This window comes from Ranitomeya imitator, chromosome 8, assembly GCF_032444005.1.
Source record: "Ranitomeya imitator isolate aRanImi1 chromosome 8, aRanImi1.pri, whole genome shotgun sequence".
In the NCBI taxonomy this organism is placed as follows: domain Eukaryota; kingdom Metazoa; phylum Chordata; class Amphibia; order Anura; family Dendrobatidae; genus Ranitomeya; species Ranitomeya imitator.
Genome location: NC_091289.1, coordinates 170,573,009 through 170,593,904, shown reverse-complemented (window position 1 = coordinate 170,593,904; position 20,896 = coordinate 170,573,009). Strand labels below are relative to the sequence as shown.

The 20,896-nt window shown below is 46.2% G+C and overlaps 1 protein-coding gene across 5 annotated transcripts in view; it reads right to left on the bottom strand.

The window, feature by feature from the left end:
* RABGAP1L (RAB GTPase activating protein 1 like) overlaps positions 1-20,896 on the bottom strand; it is a 304,875-nt gene that overhangs the window by 227,718 nt on the left and 56,261 nt on the right. For all 5 annotated transcript variants that reach the window (XM_069737819.1, XM_069737817.1, XM_069737820.1 and 2 more), the window contains 2 exons: positions 20,059-20,216; positions 8,026-8,136 (listed from right to left, as the gene is read on the bottom strand). In XM_069737819.1, coding sequence (XP_069593920.1) covers positions 8,026-8,136; positions 20,059-20,216 — 269 coding nt within the window. The remainder of the gene's footprint in view (positions 1-8,025; positions 8,137-20,058; positions 20,217-20,896) is intronic.

Here is a 20,896-nt window from a genome sequence, read left to right as displayed (position 1 = left end):
TTACCAAATATACTCGAGTATAAGCCAAATCAAGTATAAGCCGTGGCACCTAATTTTGCCACGGAAAACTGGGTAAACTTACTGACTCGAGTATAAGCCGGGTATGCATTGTCCCGTCATCCCTGTCCTGCTATGTGTGGGTCCCCCGGTCTCTTAATTGTGTGCATGGCTGGGTGTCCTCCCCCTTGCATGCATGTCTCGGCGTCCTCCCCCTTGTATGCATGGCTGGGCGTCCTCCCCCTTGCATGCATGTCTCGGCGTCCTCCCCCTTCTATGCATGGCTCGGCGTCCTCCCCCTTCTATGCATGGCTCGTCGTCCTCCCCCTTCTATGCATGGTTCGGCGTCCTCCCCCTTCTATGCATGGCTCGGCGTCCTCCCCCTTCTATGCATGGCTCGGTGTCCTCCCCCTTCTATGCATGGCTCGGCGTCCTCCCCCTTCTATGCATGGGCTCTGCGTCCTCCCCCTTCTATGCATGGCTCGGCGTCCTCCCCCTTCTATGCATGGCTCGGCGTCCTCCCCCTTCTATGCATGGCTCGGCGTCCTCCCCCTTCTATGCATGGCTCGGCGTCCTCCCCCTTCTATGCATGGCTCGGCGTCCTCCCCCTTCTATGCATGGCTCGGCGTCCTCCCCCTTCTATGCACGACTCGGCGTCCTACCCCTTGTATGCACGGCTCGTCGTCCTCCCCCTTCTATGCATGGCTCAGCGTCCTCCCCCTTCTATGCATGGCTCGGCGTCCTCCCCCTTCTAAGCATGGCTCAACGTCCTCCCCGTCCTCCCCCTTCTAAACATGGCTCAGCGTCCTCCCCCTTGTATGCATGGCTCGGCGTCCTCCCCCTTGTATGCAAGGCTCGGTGTCCTCCCCTTCTAAGCATGGCTCGGCTGTTATGATCCGGTGGCCTTGGAGCAGCATGAAATGACCTTCGCTGGAGCAGTGGTAACTTTACTGACCGCAAACCCTGATCCTATCACCGCAACTAGAAGTAGCCGTGGGGTGTGCCTAACCAGACCTAGACACCTCGACACAGCCGGAGAACTAAATATCCCTAAAGATGGAAATAGGAAAACTCTCTTGCCTCATAGTAAACCCCCAAAGGATAGGTAGCCCCCCACAAATAATGACTGTGAGTAGGAGAGGAAAAGACACACGCAGACAGAAAACAGGGATAAGCAAAGGAGGCCACTTCTACCTAGATAGGAAAGGATAGTACAGGATACTATGCGGTCAGCATAAAACACTACAAAATATCCACAGCAGAAAAATACAAAAACTCCACCACCTAACTAAAGACGTGGAGAGTATATCTGCGACTCCAGCGAATCCAACTAGACTGAGAAAAACATCAGGCACAGTCTAGCAGGAACAAAATAGAAACAAGATCAGCACAGAAAATAAACACACAGCCGTGTGTCTAAAAAATGAAGCAAACACTTATCTTTGCTGAATTGGCAGCAAGCAGGAGAGGCCAGGCAGAAGACCAACACTTCCAAAGGAACACTGACTACTGGCAAGGACTAATGAGTCCTGCACAGCTAAATAATCCAGTCAGAATTGCAATTAGCAGAAACACCTGTCCAAGACTGCTGCTCAGGAATAACTGCATTACCATCAACAACCACCGGAAGGAGCAGAATTCACAACACTCGGCGTCCTCCCCGTGCTCCTCCTTGTATACATGGCTCGGCGTCCTCCTCCTCCTATGCATGGCTCGGCGTCCTCCCCCTTGTATGCATGGCTCGGTGAACTCTCCCTTGTATGCAAGGCTCAGTGTTCTCCCCGTCCTCCCCCTTGTATGCATGGCTCGGCGTCCTCCTCCTTGTATGCATGGCTCAGCGTCCTCCCCCTTATATGCATGGCTCGGAGTCCTCCCCTTTGTATGCATGGCTCGGCGTCCTCCCCCTTGTATGCATGGCTCGGCGTCCTCCCCTTTCTATGCATGGCTCGGCGTCCTCCCCCTTGTATGCATGGCTCGGCGTCCTCCCCCTTGTATGCATGGCTCGGCGTCCTCCCCCTTGTATGCATGGCTCGGCGTCCTCCCCTTTCTATGCATGGCTCGGTGTCCTCCCCACTGTATGCATGGCTCGTGTCCTCCCCCTTGTATGCATGGCTCGCTGTCCTCCCCGTCCTCCCCCTTGTATACATGGCTCGGTGTCCTCCCCACTGTATGCATGGCTCGGTGACCTCCCCACTGTATGCATGGCTCGGTGACCTTCCCACTGTATGCATGGTTCGGTGTCCTCCCCGTCCTCCCCTTTATATGCATGGCTCGGTGTCCTCCCCACTGTATGCATGGCTCGGTGTCCTCCCCTTTATATGCATGGCTCAGTGTCCTCCCCATTGTATGCATGGCTTGGTGTCCTCCCCCTTGTATGCATGGCTCTGTGTCCTCCCCTTGTATGCATGGCTCCGCATCCTCCCCCGCTCTCCCCAGTCATACTCACCCTCCTTGCGCGGTCCGGCACTTCCCTGCATCTCTGTTGTCCGGGCAGGTCTCCTCACCTCTGCGGTCAAAATCTCGGCTTACACATGAGTATATATGGGTAAGTCCCCAAACCCAATAGACTAACGTCAGCCAATCCACTGATATCGGAGGGCACGGCCGACAGTTTAATGTGTATGGGCCCCTTCACTTCCATCCACGACTCTCTCCGGACAGGTGATGTCAGGTAAGGCTACTTTCACACTAGCGTCGGCCCGACGTACCGACGCATACTGTGCAAGTACCACACAACGGGGTCAGCGGATGCATTGTTCCAGCGCATCCGCTGCCCCATTGTGAGTTGCGGGGAGGTGGGGGCGGAGTTCCGGCCGCGCACGCGCGGTCGGAAATGGCTGACACAACGCTGCAAAAAAGTTACATGTAACGTTTTTTTGCTGCCGACGGTCCGCCACAACACGACGCAACCGTCGCACGACGGTTGCGACATGTGGCAAAGCGTCGCTAATGTTAGTGAATGGAGAAAAAACGCATCCTGCAAGCAACTTTGCAGGATGTGTTTTTTCGCCAAAACGACGCATTGCGACGTACACCAAACGACGCTAGTGTGAAAGTAGCCTTAGACAAACTGGGGTAAAAAAAATTGTTTCCCTTGAGAGATTTTTACAGGATATTTCTTACAAATCAGACCTCGTTTATTCTTCCACTATCCCGTACAAACCACACGCGAAAAATGATTGTGTAGCCGTCACGCCGTCCCACGTCAGGACGAGTCTTCCAAAATCTAAAAAGTGGAATAGTAAAAATTCCAAAAGTACTACAGCAAGTCTAAAAGAATGGGGTCCTGGGTTAAAATCCCACCAAACACAACATCTGCAAAGGAGTTTGGATGTTCTCCTCTTGTTTGTGTGGGTTTCCTCCCAATTCTCCGGGTCCTCCCACACCCCAAAGACATACTGATAGAGAATCTAGATTGTGAGCCCCAATGGGGACAGTGATGATGTCTGTAAAGCGCTGTAGAAATTAATGGCGCTATAGAAGCGATTAAAAAAAATAGATTCCCCAAAAAACAACGGAACAGAAACAATCTCACTCTCCATGTCCTACTTAAAAATTTGACCAAAGGATAATTTGCAGCAACGGCATTAAACTGGCATAAATTTACTGTAAGAGTAATAAAAAAAAAAAGCCTCAGAACTAAACTGTAGATCAAGAATGCAATCATCCCGGCGCTCCATTGACCGCTCATCGGATGTTTTACTAGACTATACCTCCACCTACTGGAATACGAACATTTCTGCCCGGGGTTCACTAGCTATGAGCGAGTAGATGTACAGAGAAAACCAGCACTAATTGACATTTTTTTGCAGCATTTTTTTTTCTACAGCAAAAACACTGAATTGATTTATTAAAATTGGATTAAAAACGCAGCAAAATTCTTAAAGAATTGACACACTGCAGATTTCCATTAAAAACCAGCAGCTCAAAAAAAAAAAAAAAAAACAACTGAAGTGTATACATGAGATTTTTAATATCTAATTCACTTTATTGGTACTGAAAAAAGCAACAATTTTGGTGAAGAAAAAAAAAAAAAACTCAGCAAAAACGCTCGGTGTGAACATACCTCAAAAGGAGCCACCAAACACAATACTTTTCTGTGATTACCGTATATACTCGAGTATAAGCCAAGATTTTCAGCCCATTTTTTTAGGCTGAAAGTGCCCCTCTAGGCTTATACTCGAGTCATTGTCCCAGGGGGTCGGCGGGGGAGGGGGAGCGGCGGCTGTCACATACTCACCCGCTCCTGGCGCGGTCCCTGCATCTCCAATGGTCTCCGGGTGCCCGCAGCTGTTCCTGCGTTCAGTGGTCACGTGATACCGCTCATTAAAGTAATAAATATGGATGCGACTCCACTCCCATAGGGGTGGAGCCGCATATTCATTACTTTAATGAGAGGCACGACGTGACCGCTGAACACAGGAAGAGCTGCCGGCGCCCGGAAACCATCTGTCAGTGAGAAGCAGGGACCGTGCCGGGAGCAGGCGAGTGTAACGGGGGAGGGTTAGCATTGCACGATATTCACCTGTCCCCGTTCCACAGTCGCGCACCACTCCTTCTTCTGCGTCCCCCAGCTGTGACGGTCAGGTCAGAGGGTACGATGACGTGTTTAGTGCGTGCAGCGGTGGAACGGGGACAGGTGAATATCGCAAGTGCGGGGGGGGGGGCTGAGCGACGAGAGTTGAGTATGTGATTTTCTTTTTAATCGCAGCAAAAGCAAATGCGGCATAATCTATGGAGCATCTTATGGGGCCATCAACCTTTATACAGCATTGTATGGGGCAAATGTTTCTATTGGGCATCTTATGGGGCCATTATTAACCTATGTGCAGCATTATATGGGGCATATTTTTGTATGAAGCATCTTATGGGGCCCATCATAAACTTTATAGAGCATTATATGGGGCTCCTGATTCAATATGGATATTCAAAAACACAACCTACTGATGTCTCAATTAATTTTACTTTTATTGGTACCAATTTTTATTTTTGAAATTTACCAGTAGCTGCTGCATTTCCTACTCTAGGCTTATACATGAATCATTAAGTTTTCCCATTTTTTGGGGGGCAAAATTAAGGGTCTCGGCTTAAACTCGGATCGGCGTATACTCGAGTATATACGGTAATTGCATTAAACGGCTATGTTCACAGATCTGTCACATAATCTACCTATGGGGGCCCAATGGACCCCCCCAAATTACAATAGGCTATGATGGTCTCCGCCTAGATGTTCGTTGTATTAGTCGGTGTAGTCGAATATGACAAAATTTGCAAAAAGGTGACCATTACGAAGATTGCAACGGCACAGCATGATGTAGTATTGGATCTAAAAAAAAACAAATCCGATACCTGACTGATCCATTACAACTTTATGACAGGTTTTGTTCACAGCCTACGAAGACATTTCTATCAGATTTTCTAACCACAGGCACCATAATGGACCCCGTTTAGACTTAATTGGGTACTGTCAGCCACTGTTCGTGTCCATCAAGTGACAGATCCGTCCGCATGACATAGTAGAAAAACAGTAAACTATGATGGTAGCGCAAAAGGATCATAACTAACCAAGACAAATTGTAACGGATCATCCTGCAAGAAACAAAAATCATAAAACCAGTGTGAACACAATCCATTGTGCAAAGCTCTAAAATGAAGCTGCATTTTCAGTTTAGAACTATATATATTTTATATATATATATATATATATATATATATATATATATATATATATATATATATATATATATATATATATATATATATATATATATATATATATATATATATACATACATACACTAGACTAGACGGTGGCCCGTTTCTAACGCATCGGGTATTCTAGAATATGTATGTAGTTTATTTATGAAGTTTTCAGAATAATGCAATTTATACACAGGATTCGGCCGGCCGGGCGACCAATTAGCGAAGCGTGGTTCAAATTCTGCGCCAATTCGCGGCCGGACTGCGCCTGTCGCTGATTGTTCGCGGCCGGCCGGGCGTGACCAATCAGTGAAGCCAGGGCCGGCTCCAGGTTTTTGAGGGCCCCGGGTGAAAGTCTCAGTGGGCCCCCCTCTTTAACACATACCACGATTTATGATGCACAGATACAGCAGAGAAATATAACACAGCCAAGTAGCATATAACACAGTCCACGTAGCATATAGCACATCCCACGTAGTATATAACACAGGCCATTTTGTATATAGCACAGGCCACATAGTATATAATACAGCCCACGTAGCATATAGCACAGCCCAAGTAGTATATAGCACAGCCCACGTAGTATATAGCACAGCCCACGTAGTATATAGCACAGCCCACGTAGCATATAGCACAGCCCACGTAGCATATAGCACAGCCCACGTAGTATATAGCACAGCTCACGCAGTATATAGCACAGCCCACGCAGTATATAGCACAGCCCACGCAGTATATAGCACAGCCCACGCAGTATATAGCACAGCCCACGCAGTATATAGCACAGCCCACGCAGTATATAGCACAGCCCACGCAGTATATAGCACAACCCACGCAGTGTATAACAGCCCACGTAGTATATAGCACAGCCCACGTAGTATATAACACAGCTCACGCAGTATATAGCACATCCCACGTAGTATATAACACAGCCCACGTAGTATATAACACAGGCCACGTAGTATATAACACAGGCCACGTAGTATATAACACAGGCCACGTAGTATATAACACAGGCCACGTAGTATATAACAGCCCACGTAGTATATAACACAGCCCACGTAGTATATAACACAGCCCACGTAGTATATAACACAGCCCACGTAGTATATAACACAGCCCACGTAGTATATAACACAGCCCACATAGTATATAACACAGCCATGTATATTGTACAGCTAAGTAGTACATAGCACAGCCCACGCAGTATATAACACAGCCACGTAGTATGTTGCCCAGCCACATAATATATAGCACAGCTACGTAAGAAGCATTTCAAGGTCCTGGAGTGGCCTAGCCAGTCTCCAGATCTCAACCCTATAAAAAACCTTTGGAGGGAGTTGAAAGTCCGTGTTGCCAAGCGAAAAGCCAAAAACATCACTGCTCTAGAGGAGATCTGCATGGAGGAATGGGCCAACATACCAACAACAGTGTGTGGCAACCTTGTGAAGACTTATAGAAAACGTTTGACCTCTGTCATTGCCAACAAAGGATATATTACAAAGTATTGATGAAATTTTGTTTCTGACCAAATACTTATTTTCCACCATAATATGCAAATAAAATGTTAAAAAAACAGACAATGTGATTTTCTGGATTTTTTTTTCTCAGTTTGTCTCCCATAGTTGAGGTCTACCTATGATGTAAATTACAGACGCCTCTCATCTTTTTAAGTGGTGGAACTTGCACTATTGCTGACTGACTAAATACTTTTTTGCCCCACTGTGTATATATATATATATATATATATATATATATATATATATATCTATATATCTATCTATATCTATCTCAGCACCATAAAAAAGGTTGGTGGGCCGTGACCTGAGACCACCTTCAATCATTCAAAAGGCCAAAAGAAGTGTTGAACTCTTGTGTGAGCTCCGCGGTGTATGAGCTGTGTTAGCGCTCGTGCAAGAGCTAAGTGGTGGGGGGTCTCAGGACACAAGCTAGCAATCAATAAAGGGTTTACGCTCTGTATTTAAGGGTGACAAAGAGGTAGAGGGGTTGTTCAGCGCGCCCCCCCCAAAAAAAAAAAAAAAAAAAGCAAAAAAAAAAAAAAAGAGTACAGCTAGTAATTGGGGCACCTGGCATACATTAATTGAATTAATACGTTTTATAACTACATCTTTCGCAGTCATTTATGTACTTTTCTTGGTGCTGGACAACCCCTCTAAGTGGAGGAGCTGTAGAATCGGGTGATTTAGAATCCATTGTTTCAAAAAAAAACAACAGTTTATGAAAATTTTCACTTGTTTAAAATAAACGTTATTTGCGATAAACCGGCCGACCCCAGAGGTAGGAGGTTTCGGAGGTCTCAGATTTGCTCACCTCTCTACTACTAGTTCCATGTTTGACACCTGCTGGATAGTGATCACCACTTTCTTTTCCAGTCCTTGCTTCAGTTTGAAGTACAGTTTATCTCGATCTTTCGGGACTGGGCTGTTGAGACAACGAAAAAAATACCAACAACTTTGTGTTATACTGTGCAACAAACCCAATTCTTTCCACAACATCTTCCTTTTAATCAACCATAGAGAGCACAAAAGTGCCAGATCGTTAACCACCACTGTATGGGGCTGTATGATCGTTAAGTCTTAGTTTATATCGTCGGCAGCACATTCTCTGTTTTCACAGGATGTGCTGCTGAGAATAATTTTTTTTTATTTTTTTTATAGGCAACAAAATTAGGCAAAATTAACCAATAATCATCTATTGTAAACAGACGTTAAAGGATTGTTTAGAAGAGTTAATAATCGGGGCATGAGCACTTATAGGAACACGGCCGTTTATCTATTGATCTAGATAGGTAGGTAGATTAGATAGGAAACACCTGATGAAGGAGCGAAACGCTAGTTCATCAGGTGTGATAATTTTTAAGGTGGCTTATACAGTGGGGCAAAAAAGTATTTAGTCAGTCAGCAATAGTGCAAGTTCCACCACATAAAAAGATGAGAGGCGTCTGTAATTTACATCATAGGTAGACCTCAACTATGGGAGACAAACTGAGAAAAAAAAATCCAGAAAATCACATTGTCTGTTTTTTTTAACATTTTATTTGCATATTATGGTGGAAAATAAGTATTTGATCAGAAACAAACAATCAAGATTTCTGGCTCTCACAGACCTGTAACTTCTTCTTTAAGAGTCTCCTCTTTCCTCCACTCATTACCTGTAGTAATGGCACCTGTTTAAACTTATCAGTATAAAAAGACACCTGTGCACACCCTCAAACAGTCTGACTCCAAACTTCACTATGGTGAAGACCAAAGAGCTGTCAAAGGACACCAGAAACAAAATTGTAGCCCTGCACCAGGCTGGGAAGACTGAATCTGCAATAGCCAACCAGCTTGGAGTGAAGAAATCAACAGTGGGAGCAATAATTAGAAAATGGAAGACATACAAGACCACTGATAATCTCCCTCGATCTGGGGCTCCACGCAAAATCCCACCCCGTGGGGTCAGAATGATCACAAGAACGGTGAGCAAAAATCCCAGAACCACGCGGGGGGACCTAGTGAATGAACTGCAGAGAGCTGGGACCAATGTAACAAGGCCTACCATAAGTAACACACTATGCCACCATGGACTCAGATCCTGCAGTGCCAGACGTGTCCCACTGCTTAAGCCAGTACATGTCCGGGCCCGTCTGAAGTTTGCTAGAGAGCATTTGGATGATCCAGAGGAGTTTTGGGAGAATGTCCTATGGTCTGATGAAACCAAACTGGAACTGTTTGGTAGAAACACAACTTGTCGTGTTGGGAGGAAAAAGAATACTGAGTTGCATCCATCAAACACCATACCTATTGTAAAGCATGGTGGTGGAAACATCATGCTTTGGGGCTGTTTCTCTGCAAAGGGGCCAGGACGACTGATCCGGGTACATGAAAGAATAAATGGGGCCATGTATCGTGAGATTTTGAGTGCAAACCTCCTTCCATCAGCAAGGGCATTGAAGATGAAACGTGGCTGGGTCTTTCAACATGACAATGATCCAAAGCACACCACCAGGGCAACGAAGGAGTGGCTTCGTAAGAAGCATTTCAAGGTCCTGGAGTGGCCAAGCCAGTCTCCAGATCTCAACCCTATAGAAAACCTTTGGAGGGAGTTGAAAGTCCGTGTTGCCAAGCGAAAAGCCAAAAACATCACTGCTCTAGAGGAGATCTACATGGAGGAATGGGCCAACATACCAACAAAGTGTGTGGCAACCTTGTGAAGACTTATAGAAAACGTTTGACCTCTGTCATTGCCAACAAAGGATATATTACAAAGTATTGAGATGAAATTTTGTTTCTGACCAAATACTTATTTTCCACCATAATATGCAAATAAAATGTTAAAAAAACAGACAATGTGATTTTCTGGATTTTTTTTTCTCTGTTTGTCTCCCATAGTTGAGGTCTACCTATGATGTAAATTACAGACGCCTCTCATCTTTTTAAGTGGTGGAACTTGCACTATTGCTGACTGACTAAATACTTTTTTGCCCCACTGTAAATCATCGTCCTCGGCAGCACATTGCCCCCTATAAACAGATGATGTGCTGCTAATAATATGATGCTCAATGGGCATAGAATGATTGTATTAACCATCCTTGTGCACATAGTGTATAGTCATAAAAGAGGTATTTTCAAGTTTGAAAGTTATACAACTTCCCGACTGCTGGTGGTCTGACCACTGAGACCCCTCTCTCATCCCAAAAACTGGGGTCTTAAGAGCCCCGTGTGAATGGAGCAGTGGTCGATCATGCACATTGCTGCTCCACTCATTCTTAATGGGACAACTACAGCGCTCAGTTGGTCTTCGCTCCTCCCCATAACAATGAACGGAGCGGAGGTGCTCATGATCGATCACCTCTTCATTCACAAGGAGCTCTTCAGATTCTTGATTCTCTAAGGGTCCCAGCATTTGTTCATCAATACATGGCTAAAAACACCCAACCGTATTATTTTGCTGTCGGAAAATACCAAGAATAATTTTTAATTCATGAATCAAAAGTATATGTGAACATAAGCAACTTTGTCTTATATCTTATCAGACAAATCTGCTTCTTTCTACTGCAAGACTGATCCTTCACTCTCATTTCATGGGTAAAATAAGTATTCAGTGAAGCCTAATGTTCACATTGCTGAGAAAAGACATGACAGTTGGTGCTTTTATAATTCTTTGGAGGAGGAAGGAGCCAGAGGCAGAGACAGACATTCTAGGGAGGAGCTAGAGGTAGACACAGACATTCTAGGGAGGAGCTAGAGGCACACAGACATTCTAGGGAGGAGCTAGAGGTAGACAGACATTCTAGGGAGGAGCTAGAGGCAGACACAGACATTCTAGGGAGGAGCTAGAGGCAGACAGACATTCTAGGGAGGAGCTAGAGGAACACAGACATTCTAGGGAGGAGCTAGAGGCAGACAGACATTCTAGGGAGGAGCTAGAGGCAGACAGACATTCTAGGGAGGAGCTAGAGGAACACAGACATTCTAGGGAGGAGCTAGAGAAACAAAGACATTCTAGGGAGGAGCTAGAGACCGACAGACATTCTAGGGAGGAGCTAAAGGAACACAGACATTCTAGGGAGGAGCTAGAGGAACACACAGACATTCTAGGGAGGAGCTAGAGGAACACAGACATTCTAGGGAGGAGCTAGAGGCAGACAGACATTCTAGGGAGGAGCTAGAGGAACACACATTCTAGGGAGGAGCTAGAGGAACACAGACATTCTAGGGAGGAGCTAGAGGCAGAAAGACATTCTAGGGAGGAGCTAGAGGAACACACAGTATTCTAGGGAGGAGCTAGAGGCAGACAGACATTCTAGGGAGGAGCTAGAGGAACACAGACATTCTAGGGAGGAGCTAGAGGCAGACAGACATTCTAGGGAGGAGCTAGAGGCAGACAGACATTCTAGGGAGGAGCTAGAGGCAGACAGACATTCTAGGGAGGAGCTAGAGGAACACACAGACATTCTAGGGAGGAGCTACAGGCAGAGACAGACATTCTAGGGAGGAGCTAGAGGAACACAGACATTCTAGGAAGAAGCTAGAGGCAGACAGACATTCTAGGGAGGAGCTAGAGGCAGACAGACATTCTAGGGAGGAGCTAGAGGCAGACAGACATTCTAGGGAGGAGCTAGAGGCAGACAGACATTCTAGGAAGGAGCTAGACGCAGACAAACATTCTAGGGAGGAGCTAGAAGCAGACAGACATTCTAGGAAGGAGCTAGAGGCAGACAAACATTCTAGGGAGGAGCTAGAGGCAGACAGACATTCTAGGGAGGAGCTAGAGGCAGACAGACATTCTAGGAAGGAGCTAGAGGCAGACACAGACATTCTAGGGAGGAGCTAGAGGCAGACACAGACATTCTAGGGATGAGCTAGAGGCAGACAGACATTCTAGGAAGGAGCTAGAGGCAGACAGACATTCTAGGAAGGAACTAGAGGCAGACAGACATTCTAGGAAGGAACTAGAGGCAGACACAGACATTTTATGGAGGAGCCAGAGGCAGACAGACATTCAAGGGAGGTGCTAGAGGCAGATAAAGACATTTTGCTTAAAGTTCTCCTTAAATGACTCCACAGAACTTTATAAACACTATCGGTCATCTCCAAGCTCAGTAATGGGACAGTCTGTATTCACTGAACATAGAATTTAACCATAAATTGATCCAAGGGGTAATGTGTCTTCTTACGGAGAGTGACATGATAAGCATGCCGAGATGAGGAGACCTTTAATCCGCAATGATCCTCCGGGAAATATCTCATACTTTGCATTGACGAGAGGCTGTACCCTGAAACACAGTGCAAATTGAGATTCTTGCTTTGACTTTTAAAATTCATGTGACAAGGCTCGTTAAAGGGTCGACACTGACTTTTAGGATTGCTACTTCCTACAGGCGCCACTAGAGTTCTAGTTCTCTTCCTCTCTGAAGAGACAATCTGCAACCACGAATTGGGAAATTTTAGAATGAATGTTCAGTCCAGGAGAAGAAAGAAACGGATTTCTCTGATAAGACATATTTAAAAAGTTGCTTATTTTCACATGTACTATTGATTTATGAGGGGGTGGGGGGGTGGGGGGAAATGGTGCTTACTCTTTAACCATCGTCCGGCAGAGTAGGTACAATTGTAACTATTCCGTTTTAAAATTGCAATAACTTTTTTTTTTTGAAAAGCCGTAGAGGGCTGAAATTTTGTGACATCTCTGCACTTTTGGTCCAGAATATATTGGCCAAATCTCAATAAAATATATATGAAGGTACAATTGTACCTCTGCAGCCTGTTAACGTTGTAAAATTATGCAGCCTGACGAAGGTTAAGGCACTGTTAGGTCAGATCATTAAGGGGTTAAAGAAGAAGCCTATGCTCTGCATTGGAGAAGCGGCAGATGTCACCCTAATAGCTCTGCTTCTGTCTAATAATTTCCAGAGAGAACATGATTCGCTCTCATAAACCGCTTTTGTCTGAGCTCATTCTGCGATTCCTGTATTGAAGTGCAATTTGACAGGGAATTGCTTGAAACAAGGAAACAAGTTGTGGTGAGACTCCAGCTGCTGATCCTTAAGACACAAATCGCTGCGGAATAAGAGATCTTTTATGAATAATCTATTTTTAAAGCTTTTCACAACATTTTTATTTGAAAGCAGAGTGGGCAATTTTCCACACAGGCTGGTGAATACTGTGATGACAGCCATTGTAATCTGTGTCGGTGACATTAGCATGTCAAACAGACAGGGAAGCCATTATTAGAAAAAGATTGGTATATATATATATTTTTTTTAATAGCTTATCAAGCTTGTTTTAAGAAAAAAAAAAAAAAAAAGGAGACCAGCAGAATTTTGCTAGACGCAATATAAAATTACTATGTCAGGATTTGCATAGCTTAGAGCAGGGGTCGGGAACCTATGGCTCGCGAGCCAGATATGGCTCTTTTGATGGCCGTATCTGGCTCGCAGACAGGGGGCCCGGGGCCGGCAAGTCAGACGCCCCTGGTCACCGCACTATGTCCGCCTCCTGCTCCCGCACACTTCCGTCACTTACTTCCAGGGGCGGATTATCAGAGGGTCAATATGGGCGGTAGCCCAGGGCCCAGTGGTCTGGGGGGGCCCTGGGCTACCGCAGATTAACCCTCTGATAATCATTTGTGAATGCCGGCCCGTGCCGGCCGCCGCCGCCGGCGTTTATGTGCCCCCCGGACCCGGTGGGCGGAGAGAGGGGGCCGCATCGGGCCCCTTCTCATCTGCTCACCGGGCCCCTTGCAGCGCTGCGGCGGTTTCCTATTGATGTTCGGGCGCGCGCCCGCACATCAATAGTTAACAACAACAGCCGCCAGCCAATTGGAGGCTGGCGGCTGATGTCGGCCGCAGCGCACACGTCGCCGGCGTCTGACGTCATTGTCAGTCGCCGGCGAGTGTGCGCTGCTGCAGGGAGCTCGCCGCCTGGAGCGCGGACAGGTGAGGAGACTGCTTGTTTTTTTTTTTTTTATTTTGGATCAGTTATCGGTGGACACACTGGGGGAGTGGGGGGCAATGCTGGAGGACACACTGGGGGGCAATGCTGGAGACACTGGGGCAGATTGGAGGACACACTGGGGGCAATGCTGGAGACACTGGGGCAGATTGGAGGACACACTAAGCGGGCAAAGCTGGAGACAGTAGGGCAGATTGGAGGACACACTGGGGGCAATGCTGGAGACAGTGAGGCAGATTGGAGGACACACTGGGGGCAATGCTGGAGACAGTGGGGCAGATTGGAGGACACACTGGGGGCAGATTGCTGGAGGACACACTGGGGGCAGATTGCTGGAGACACTGGGGGCAGATTGCTGGAGACACTGGGGGCAGATTGCTGGAGACACTGGGGGCAGATTGCTGGAGACACTGGGGCAGATTGCTGGAGACACTGGGGCAGATGATTGCTGGACACACTGGGGCAATGCTGGATACACTGGGGCAATGCTGGAGACACTGGGCCAGATTGCTGGACACACTGGTGGTAATATGCTGGACACACTGGGGCAGATTGCTGGACACACTGTCTGGGGGCAATATGCTGGACATACTGGGGCAGATTGCTGGACACACTGGGGGTAATATGCTGGACACACTGGGGGTAATATGCTGGACACACTGGGGGTAATATGCTGGACACACTGGGGGCAGGACTGGAGGCATGGGCAGAATGTAGACACGGGGCATGATTGGAGACATGGGGCAGGATGGATACAATAATAAAATAGACAATTGACATAACTGACAATGCGTTGTGTGACATGTCCAACATTCCAGCTTCTTTCTTCTGCGAATGCCTCAAAGCTGGCATTCTCTCAACATCAGGTGGGAAGAATGCCAGCTTCCAGTCATGCGCAGGAAAAAGAAGAAGCCAGACTGCTGGACTGATGTCATGCATCGCAAGCTCACAATGTAAGTTATTTATTTAATTTTTTACTGCTAATTACCATTGTTTCAGTCCAGTTGTGGCTTTATACAGCAGGGAGGAGCATTCCTTGCTGTACTAAGTGAACATTGGAGCGATTGATCTGTCAATGGCCCTTTAAACATATTGTACGGCTCTCGCGGAATTATATTTCAAAATATGTGGCGTTTACGGCTCTCTTAGCCAAAAAGGTTCCTGACCCCTGGCTTAGAGCATACCTGCAGTAATCCCTATAATAAAGTAAGTATTTGGAACATTTCTTTTTTTTTACTAGAGAAATTAATTAAAGATGATGCCATCACTGTCTGCCATGTAGAGATGCAGGCCGGTCACAGTCACTGCTTCTACTGTACAAGCCTGCCGGCTTAGTTAACATTTAAAGAGAGCCATAGAGAGAAAGAAAGAGTAACAGACAGGGAAATAATAAGAAAGAGGTAAAGAGAAAAAGACAGAAAGTTAGAGAAAGAAAAATAGACTGATGAATCATAAAAAAAATTACAAAAACACAGAAAGAGTGAAAGAGAAAAGAAAAAGCGAGAAAATGGGAAAGACGCCGAAGGAAAGGTGCAGAAGGAAAGGCGCAGAAGGAGAAAGGCACAGAAGGCAAGGCGCATAAGGAAAAGAGCAGAAGGAAAGGCGCAGAATTAAAGGAGCAGAAGGAAAGGAGCAGACGGAAAGGAGCAGAAGGAAAGGAGAAGAAGGAAAGGCGCAGAAGGCAAGGCGCAGAAGGAAAAGCGCAGAAGGAAAAGCGCAGAAGGAAAGGAGCAGAAGGAAAGGAGAAGAAGGAAAGGAGAAGAAGGAAAGGAGCAGAAGGAAAGGCGCAGAAGGAAAGGAGCAGAAGGAAAGACGCAGAAGGAAAGGAGCAGAAGGAAAGACGCAGAAGGAAAGACGCAGAAGGAAAGACGCAGAAGGAAAGACGCAGAAGGAAAGACGCAGAAGGAAAGACGCAAAAGGAAAGGAGTAGAAGCAAAGGAGCAGAAGGAAAGGAGCAGCAGAAGGAAAGGAGCAGAAAAAAAGGCGCAAAAGGAAAGGCGCAGAAGGAAAGGCGCAGAAGGAAAGGCGCAGAAGGAAAGGAGAAGAAGGAAAGGAGCAGAAGGAAAGGAGCAGAAGGAAAGGAGCAGAAGGAAAGGAGCAGAAGGAAAGGAGCAGAAGGAAAGGAGAAGAAGGAAAGGAGCAGAAGGAAAGGAGCAGAAGGAAAGGAGCAGAAGGAAAGATGCAGAAGGAAAGGAGTAGAAGCAAAGGAGCAGAAGGAAAGGAGCAGCAGAAGGAAAGGAGCAGAAAAAAAGGCGCAAAAGGAAAGGCGCAGAAGGAAAGGCGCAGAAGGAAAGGCGCAGAAGGAAAGGCGCAGAAGGAAAGGCGCAGGAAGAAAGGCGCAAGAGGAAAGGAGCAGAAGGAAAGGAGCAGAAGGAAAGGAGCAGAAGGAAAGGAGCAGAAGGAAAAGAGCAGAAGGAAAGACGCAGAAGGAAAGACGCAGAAGGAAAGGAGTAGAAGCAAAGGAGCAGAAGGAAAGGAGCAGCAGAAGGAAAGGAGCAGAAAAAAAGGAGCAGAAAAAAAGGCGCAAAAGGAAAGGCGCAGAAGGAAAGGCGCAGAAGGAAAGGCGCAGAAGGAAAGGCGCAGAAGGAAAGGCACAGAAGGAAAGGAGCAGAAGGAAAGGAGCAGAAGGAAAGACGCAGAAGGAAAGGAGCAGAAGGAAAGGAGCAGAAGGAAAGGAGCAGAAGAAAAGGAGCAGAAGGAAAGACGCAGAAGGAAAGGAGCAGAAGGAAAGGCGCAGAAGCAAAGGAGCAGAAGGAAAGGAGCAGCAGAAGGAAAGGAGCAGAAAAAAAGGCGCAAAAGGAAAGGCGCAGAAGGAAAGGCGCAGAAGGAAAGGCGCAGAAGGAAAGGCGCAGAAGGAAAGGAGCAGAAGGAAAGACGCAGAAGGAAAGACGCAGAAGGAAAGACGCAGAAGGAAAGGAGTAGAAGCAAAGGAGCAGAAGGAAAGGAGCAGCAGAAGGAAAGGAGCAGAAAAAAAGGCGCAAAAGGAAAGGCGCAGAAGGAAAGGCGCAGAAGGAAAGGAGCAGAAGGAAAGGCGCAGAAGGAAAGGCGCAGAAGGAAAGGAGCAGAAGGAAAGACGCAGAAGGAAAGGAGTAGAAGCAAAGGAGCAGAAGGAAAGGAGCAGCAGAAGGAAAGGAGCAGAAAAAAAGGCGCAAAAGGAAAGGCGCAGAAGGAAAGGCGCAGAAGGAAAGGCGCAGAAGGAAAGGCGCAGAAGGAAAGGAGAAGAAGGAAAGGAGCAGAAGGAAAGGAGCAGAAGGAAAGGAGCAGAAGGAAAGGAGCAGAAGGAAAGGAGAAGAAGGAAAGGAGCAGAAGGAAAGGAGCAGAAGGAAAGGAGCAGAAGGAAAGATGCAGAAGGAAAGACGCAGAAGGAAAGGAGTAGAAGCAAAGGAGCAGAAGGAAAGGAGCAGCAGAAGGAAAGGAGCAGAAAAAAAAGGCGCAAAAGGAAAGGCGCAGAAGGAAAGGCGCAGAAGGAAAGGCGCAGAAGGAAAGGAGCAGAAGGAAAGGAGCAGAAGGAAAGGAGCAGAAGGAAAGACGCAGAAGGAAAGGAGCAGAAGGAAAGGAGCAGAAGGAAAGGAGAAGAAGAAAAGGAGCAGAAGGAAAGACGCAGAAGGAAAGACGCAGAAGGAAAGGAGCAGAAGGAAAGGCGCAGAAGGAAAGGCGCAGAAGGAAAGGCGCAGAAGGAAAGGAGTAGAAGCAAAGGAGCAGAAGGAAAGGAGCAGCAGAAGGAAAGGAGCAGAAAAAAAGGCGCAAAAGGAAAGGCGCAGAAGGAAAGGCGCAGAAGGAAAGGCGCAGAAGGAAAGGCGCAGAAGGAAAGGAGCAGAAGGAAAGACGCAGAAGGAAAGACGCAGAAGGAAAGGAGTAGAAGCAAAGGAGCAGAAGGAAAGGAGCAGCAGAAGGAAAGGAGCAGAAAAAAAGGCGCAAAAGGAAAGGCGCAGAAGGAAAGGCGCAGAAGGAAAGGAGCAGAAGGAAAGGCGCAGAAGGAAAGGCGCAGAAGGAAAGGAGCAGAAGGAAAGACGCAGAAGGAAAGACGCAGAAGGAAAGACAGACAGACATCAACAATCCACTTATACAGAGGAGAGGAGAAAGAGAAAACGCAGCAACCCACTCATACAGAACACAGAGCTCCGGCCTCTTACACAAACACGAGAGAACAATCAACTCACATAAGAGGAAGTGTACATCTCATTCACATAGGAGAGTGATAAAGAAACCAACAGCAAGAAAGAAAAAAGAAAAGAGGGAGAGACAGAGAGAGCGCTGATGCTGCTGTGATAACAATTGGCAAGTTCTCTATACAGACAGCAATGATTTGGTTTGGGACTTTCCAGTCTCTTCCTCTCCTCCAGATTTCAAAATCTTTCTCTATTTCTCGAACAGCTGCAGCGAACAACAGCAGGGAGAGAGTAAAGAGCTGCAGTAATTCAATTCTCTGTAGTCCTATCATCAAATTGAAAAAAAAAAAAAAAACGGTGTGGAAGCTACGAAAAAGCAGAATTCACTTATATTTTACATTGTAGATCAGAAAACTTGTATTTCCACATGGGAGTGAACGAGGAGGATCACTACAAGAACACTATCATCATACATGAACGTGTACCGTATTTATTACATAATAAACATTGTTAAGAGACAATCATTCTAACTGCAGAAACAAAGTAGGGTTTTTTGTTTGCATTAACTCATAATGGGATGTGTCACTCATCTGTTTATCGGCCAAGGCGATGACTAAGAACCCAGAGTAAATGGCAAGAACATGAGATTAACTGTGGCAGCTATGGCTCCAATGATTTATGGCATGCAGCATGACCAATTGGAAGGTAAAACTAAAGGCAAGCTTTCCAGAAAACTCATTTGAAGACTATGTCCAGCTCAGCCACCCTAAAGCCAGACATGGGGTAAGTTCACACTGGGTTTTTTTGCTGAGTTTTTTATGCTAATTTTCAGCTGATTTTACAGGACCAGCAAAGCCTATGAGATTTCAGAAATCTCATGCACACACATTGCTTTTTTGCATCGGTATTTTATGCTTTCTTGGTTTTTTGGACATAGAGCATGTCACTTTCATCGTTATTCCACCTATTGAATTGGAAGATAAAAAAAAAATGAAAAATCGCACTAAAAACATCACCAAAACGTGCATTTTTGCAGCAGATTCTTTCCTGCCAAGCACTCAGGTGTTGCTGCAGAAAAAACGCAGCAAAATCGTGGAGTGTTGGAGGAAACCAGAGAACCTGGAGGAAACCCATGCAAATACGGGGAGAACATACAAACTCCTTGCAGATGCTGTCCTTGGAAGGATTTGAGCCCCGGATCCCGACGCGATGCCACATGACCACAAACCACATAGGAAGAGAGTTGAACTTTTGTGTTATCATAAATCAGCTTAGAGGAGTTCAGAAAAAACCACATTAAATGACAGAAGCCCAATCAGAACAAGCTCACTGACGGATCTTAGTTAACTCATTCTGCAACCAGAAATAGACATTACAGAGCCTATAGAAGGCAAACGGCATAAGGTTTTTAAGGAAAACCAATTGCAAACATTATTTTCAGCCAAAAATACATGCATTTGAGTAAAAAAAAAGTCCATATAAATGAAACAACCCGATATATGCTATAATTGTTGTGAATCATTTAATGGGCATTTACTAAACTCACATTTGATGTGTCACATGTAGTATCTGAGGAAACGTCTATATGAGAGCAGCAATTATCTGATGTAATTCTATGATCTGCCAGCGACAGACGTGACGGAGGACATCCCTCCCGTGGCTACAGATGGGACACAACAGCTCCAATGTAGCACACACCATACGTTCCTTTCCTGAAAGTGCCAGACGGCCTGGGGAAGCGATCTCGTAGCGCAGACATAAAACGTATTGCCGCATAATACAGGAGCAGCAAGTACCTGAAATTCCCTTTTCCGTCGTCCTCCTTCACCTCCAGGGACACGGTGAATGTGAACACGTCGCTATCCGGGGTGGGCAGGGAGGAATCCTTCACGTCTGTAGTTTGCTTCGCTGAGCGCTTGAATGCGGTAAAGAAGCTGTACAGTATCCGGCTAACCTATGGGGGGAAACAAAAACCTAGTCAGCGACTATTTGTTTTCTGCATTTACCGTTCCATCACATTGCATTTTCCATCAAATGTAGAAATAATATTTCATTACAACCTTGTGCTGTAATGGTCCTCTGTTGCTCCTCCTGGAAATACATTTTAAACTGTTATATGGGCCATAATGTTTGTCAATAGTTTTAGACTGTGGGTTGTAGTTGAATAATATTTTCCTGACTTCACTCAAACATTAGCAGGTGTATGTATGTGTATGTGTGTATACTTAACAAAAAAGTCTGAAACAACTGAAATTATGTCTTATATTCCAGGTTTTTCAAAGTAGCCACCTTTTGCTTTGATGACTGCTTTGCACACTCTTGGCATTCTCTTGATGAGCTTCAAGAGGTAGTCACCGGGAATGGTCTTCCAACAATCTTGACGGAGTTCCCAGAGATGCTTAGCACTTGTTGGCCCTTTTGCCTTCACTCTCGGTCCAGCTCACCCCAAACCATCTCGATTGGGTTCAGGTCTGGTGACTGTGGAGGCCAGGTCATCTGGCGTAGCACCCCATCACTCTCCTTCTTGGTCAAATAGCCCTTACACAGCCTGGAGGTGTGTTTGGGGTCATTGTCCTGTTGAAAAATAAATGATGGTCCAACTAAACGCAAACCGGATGGAATAGCATGCCGCTG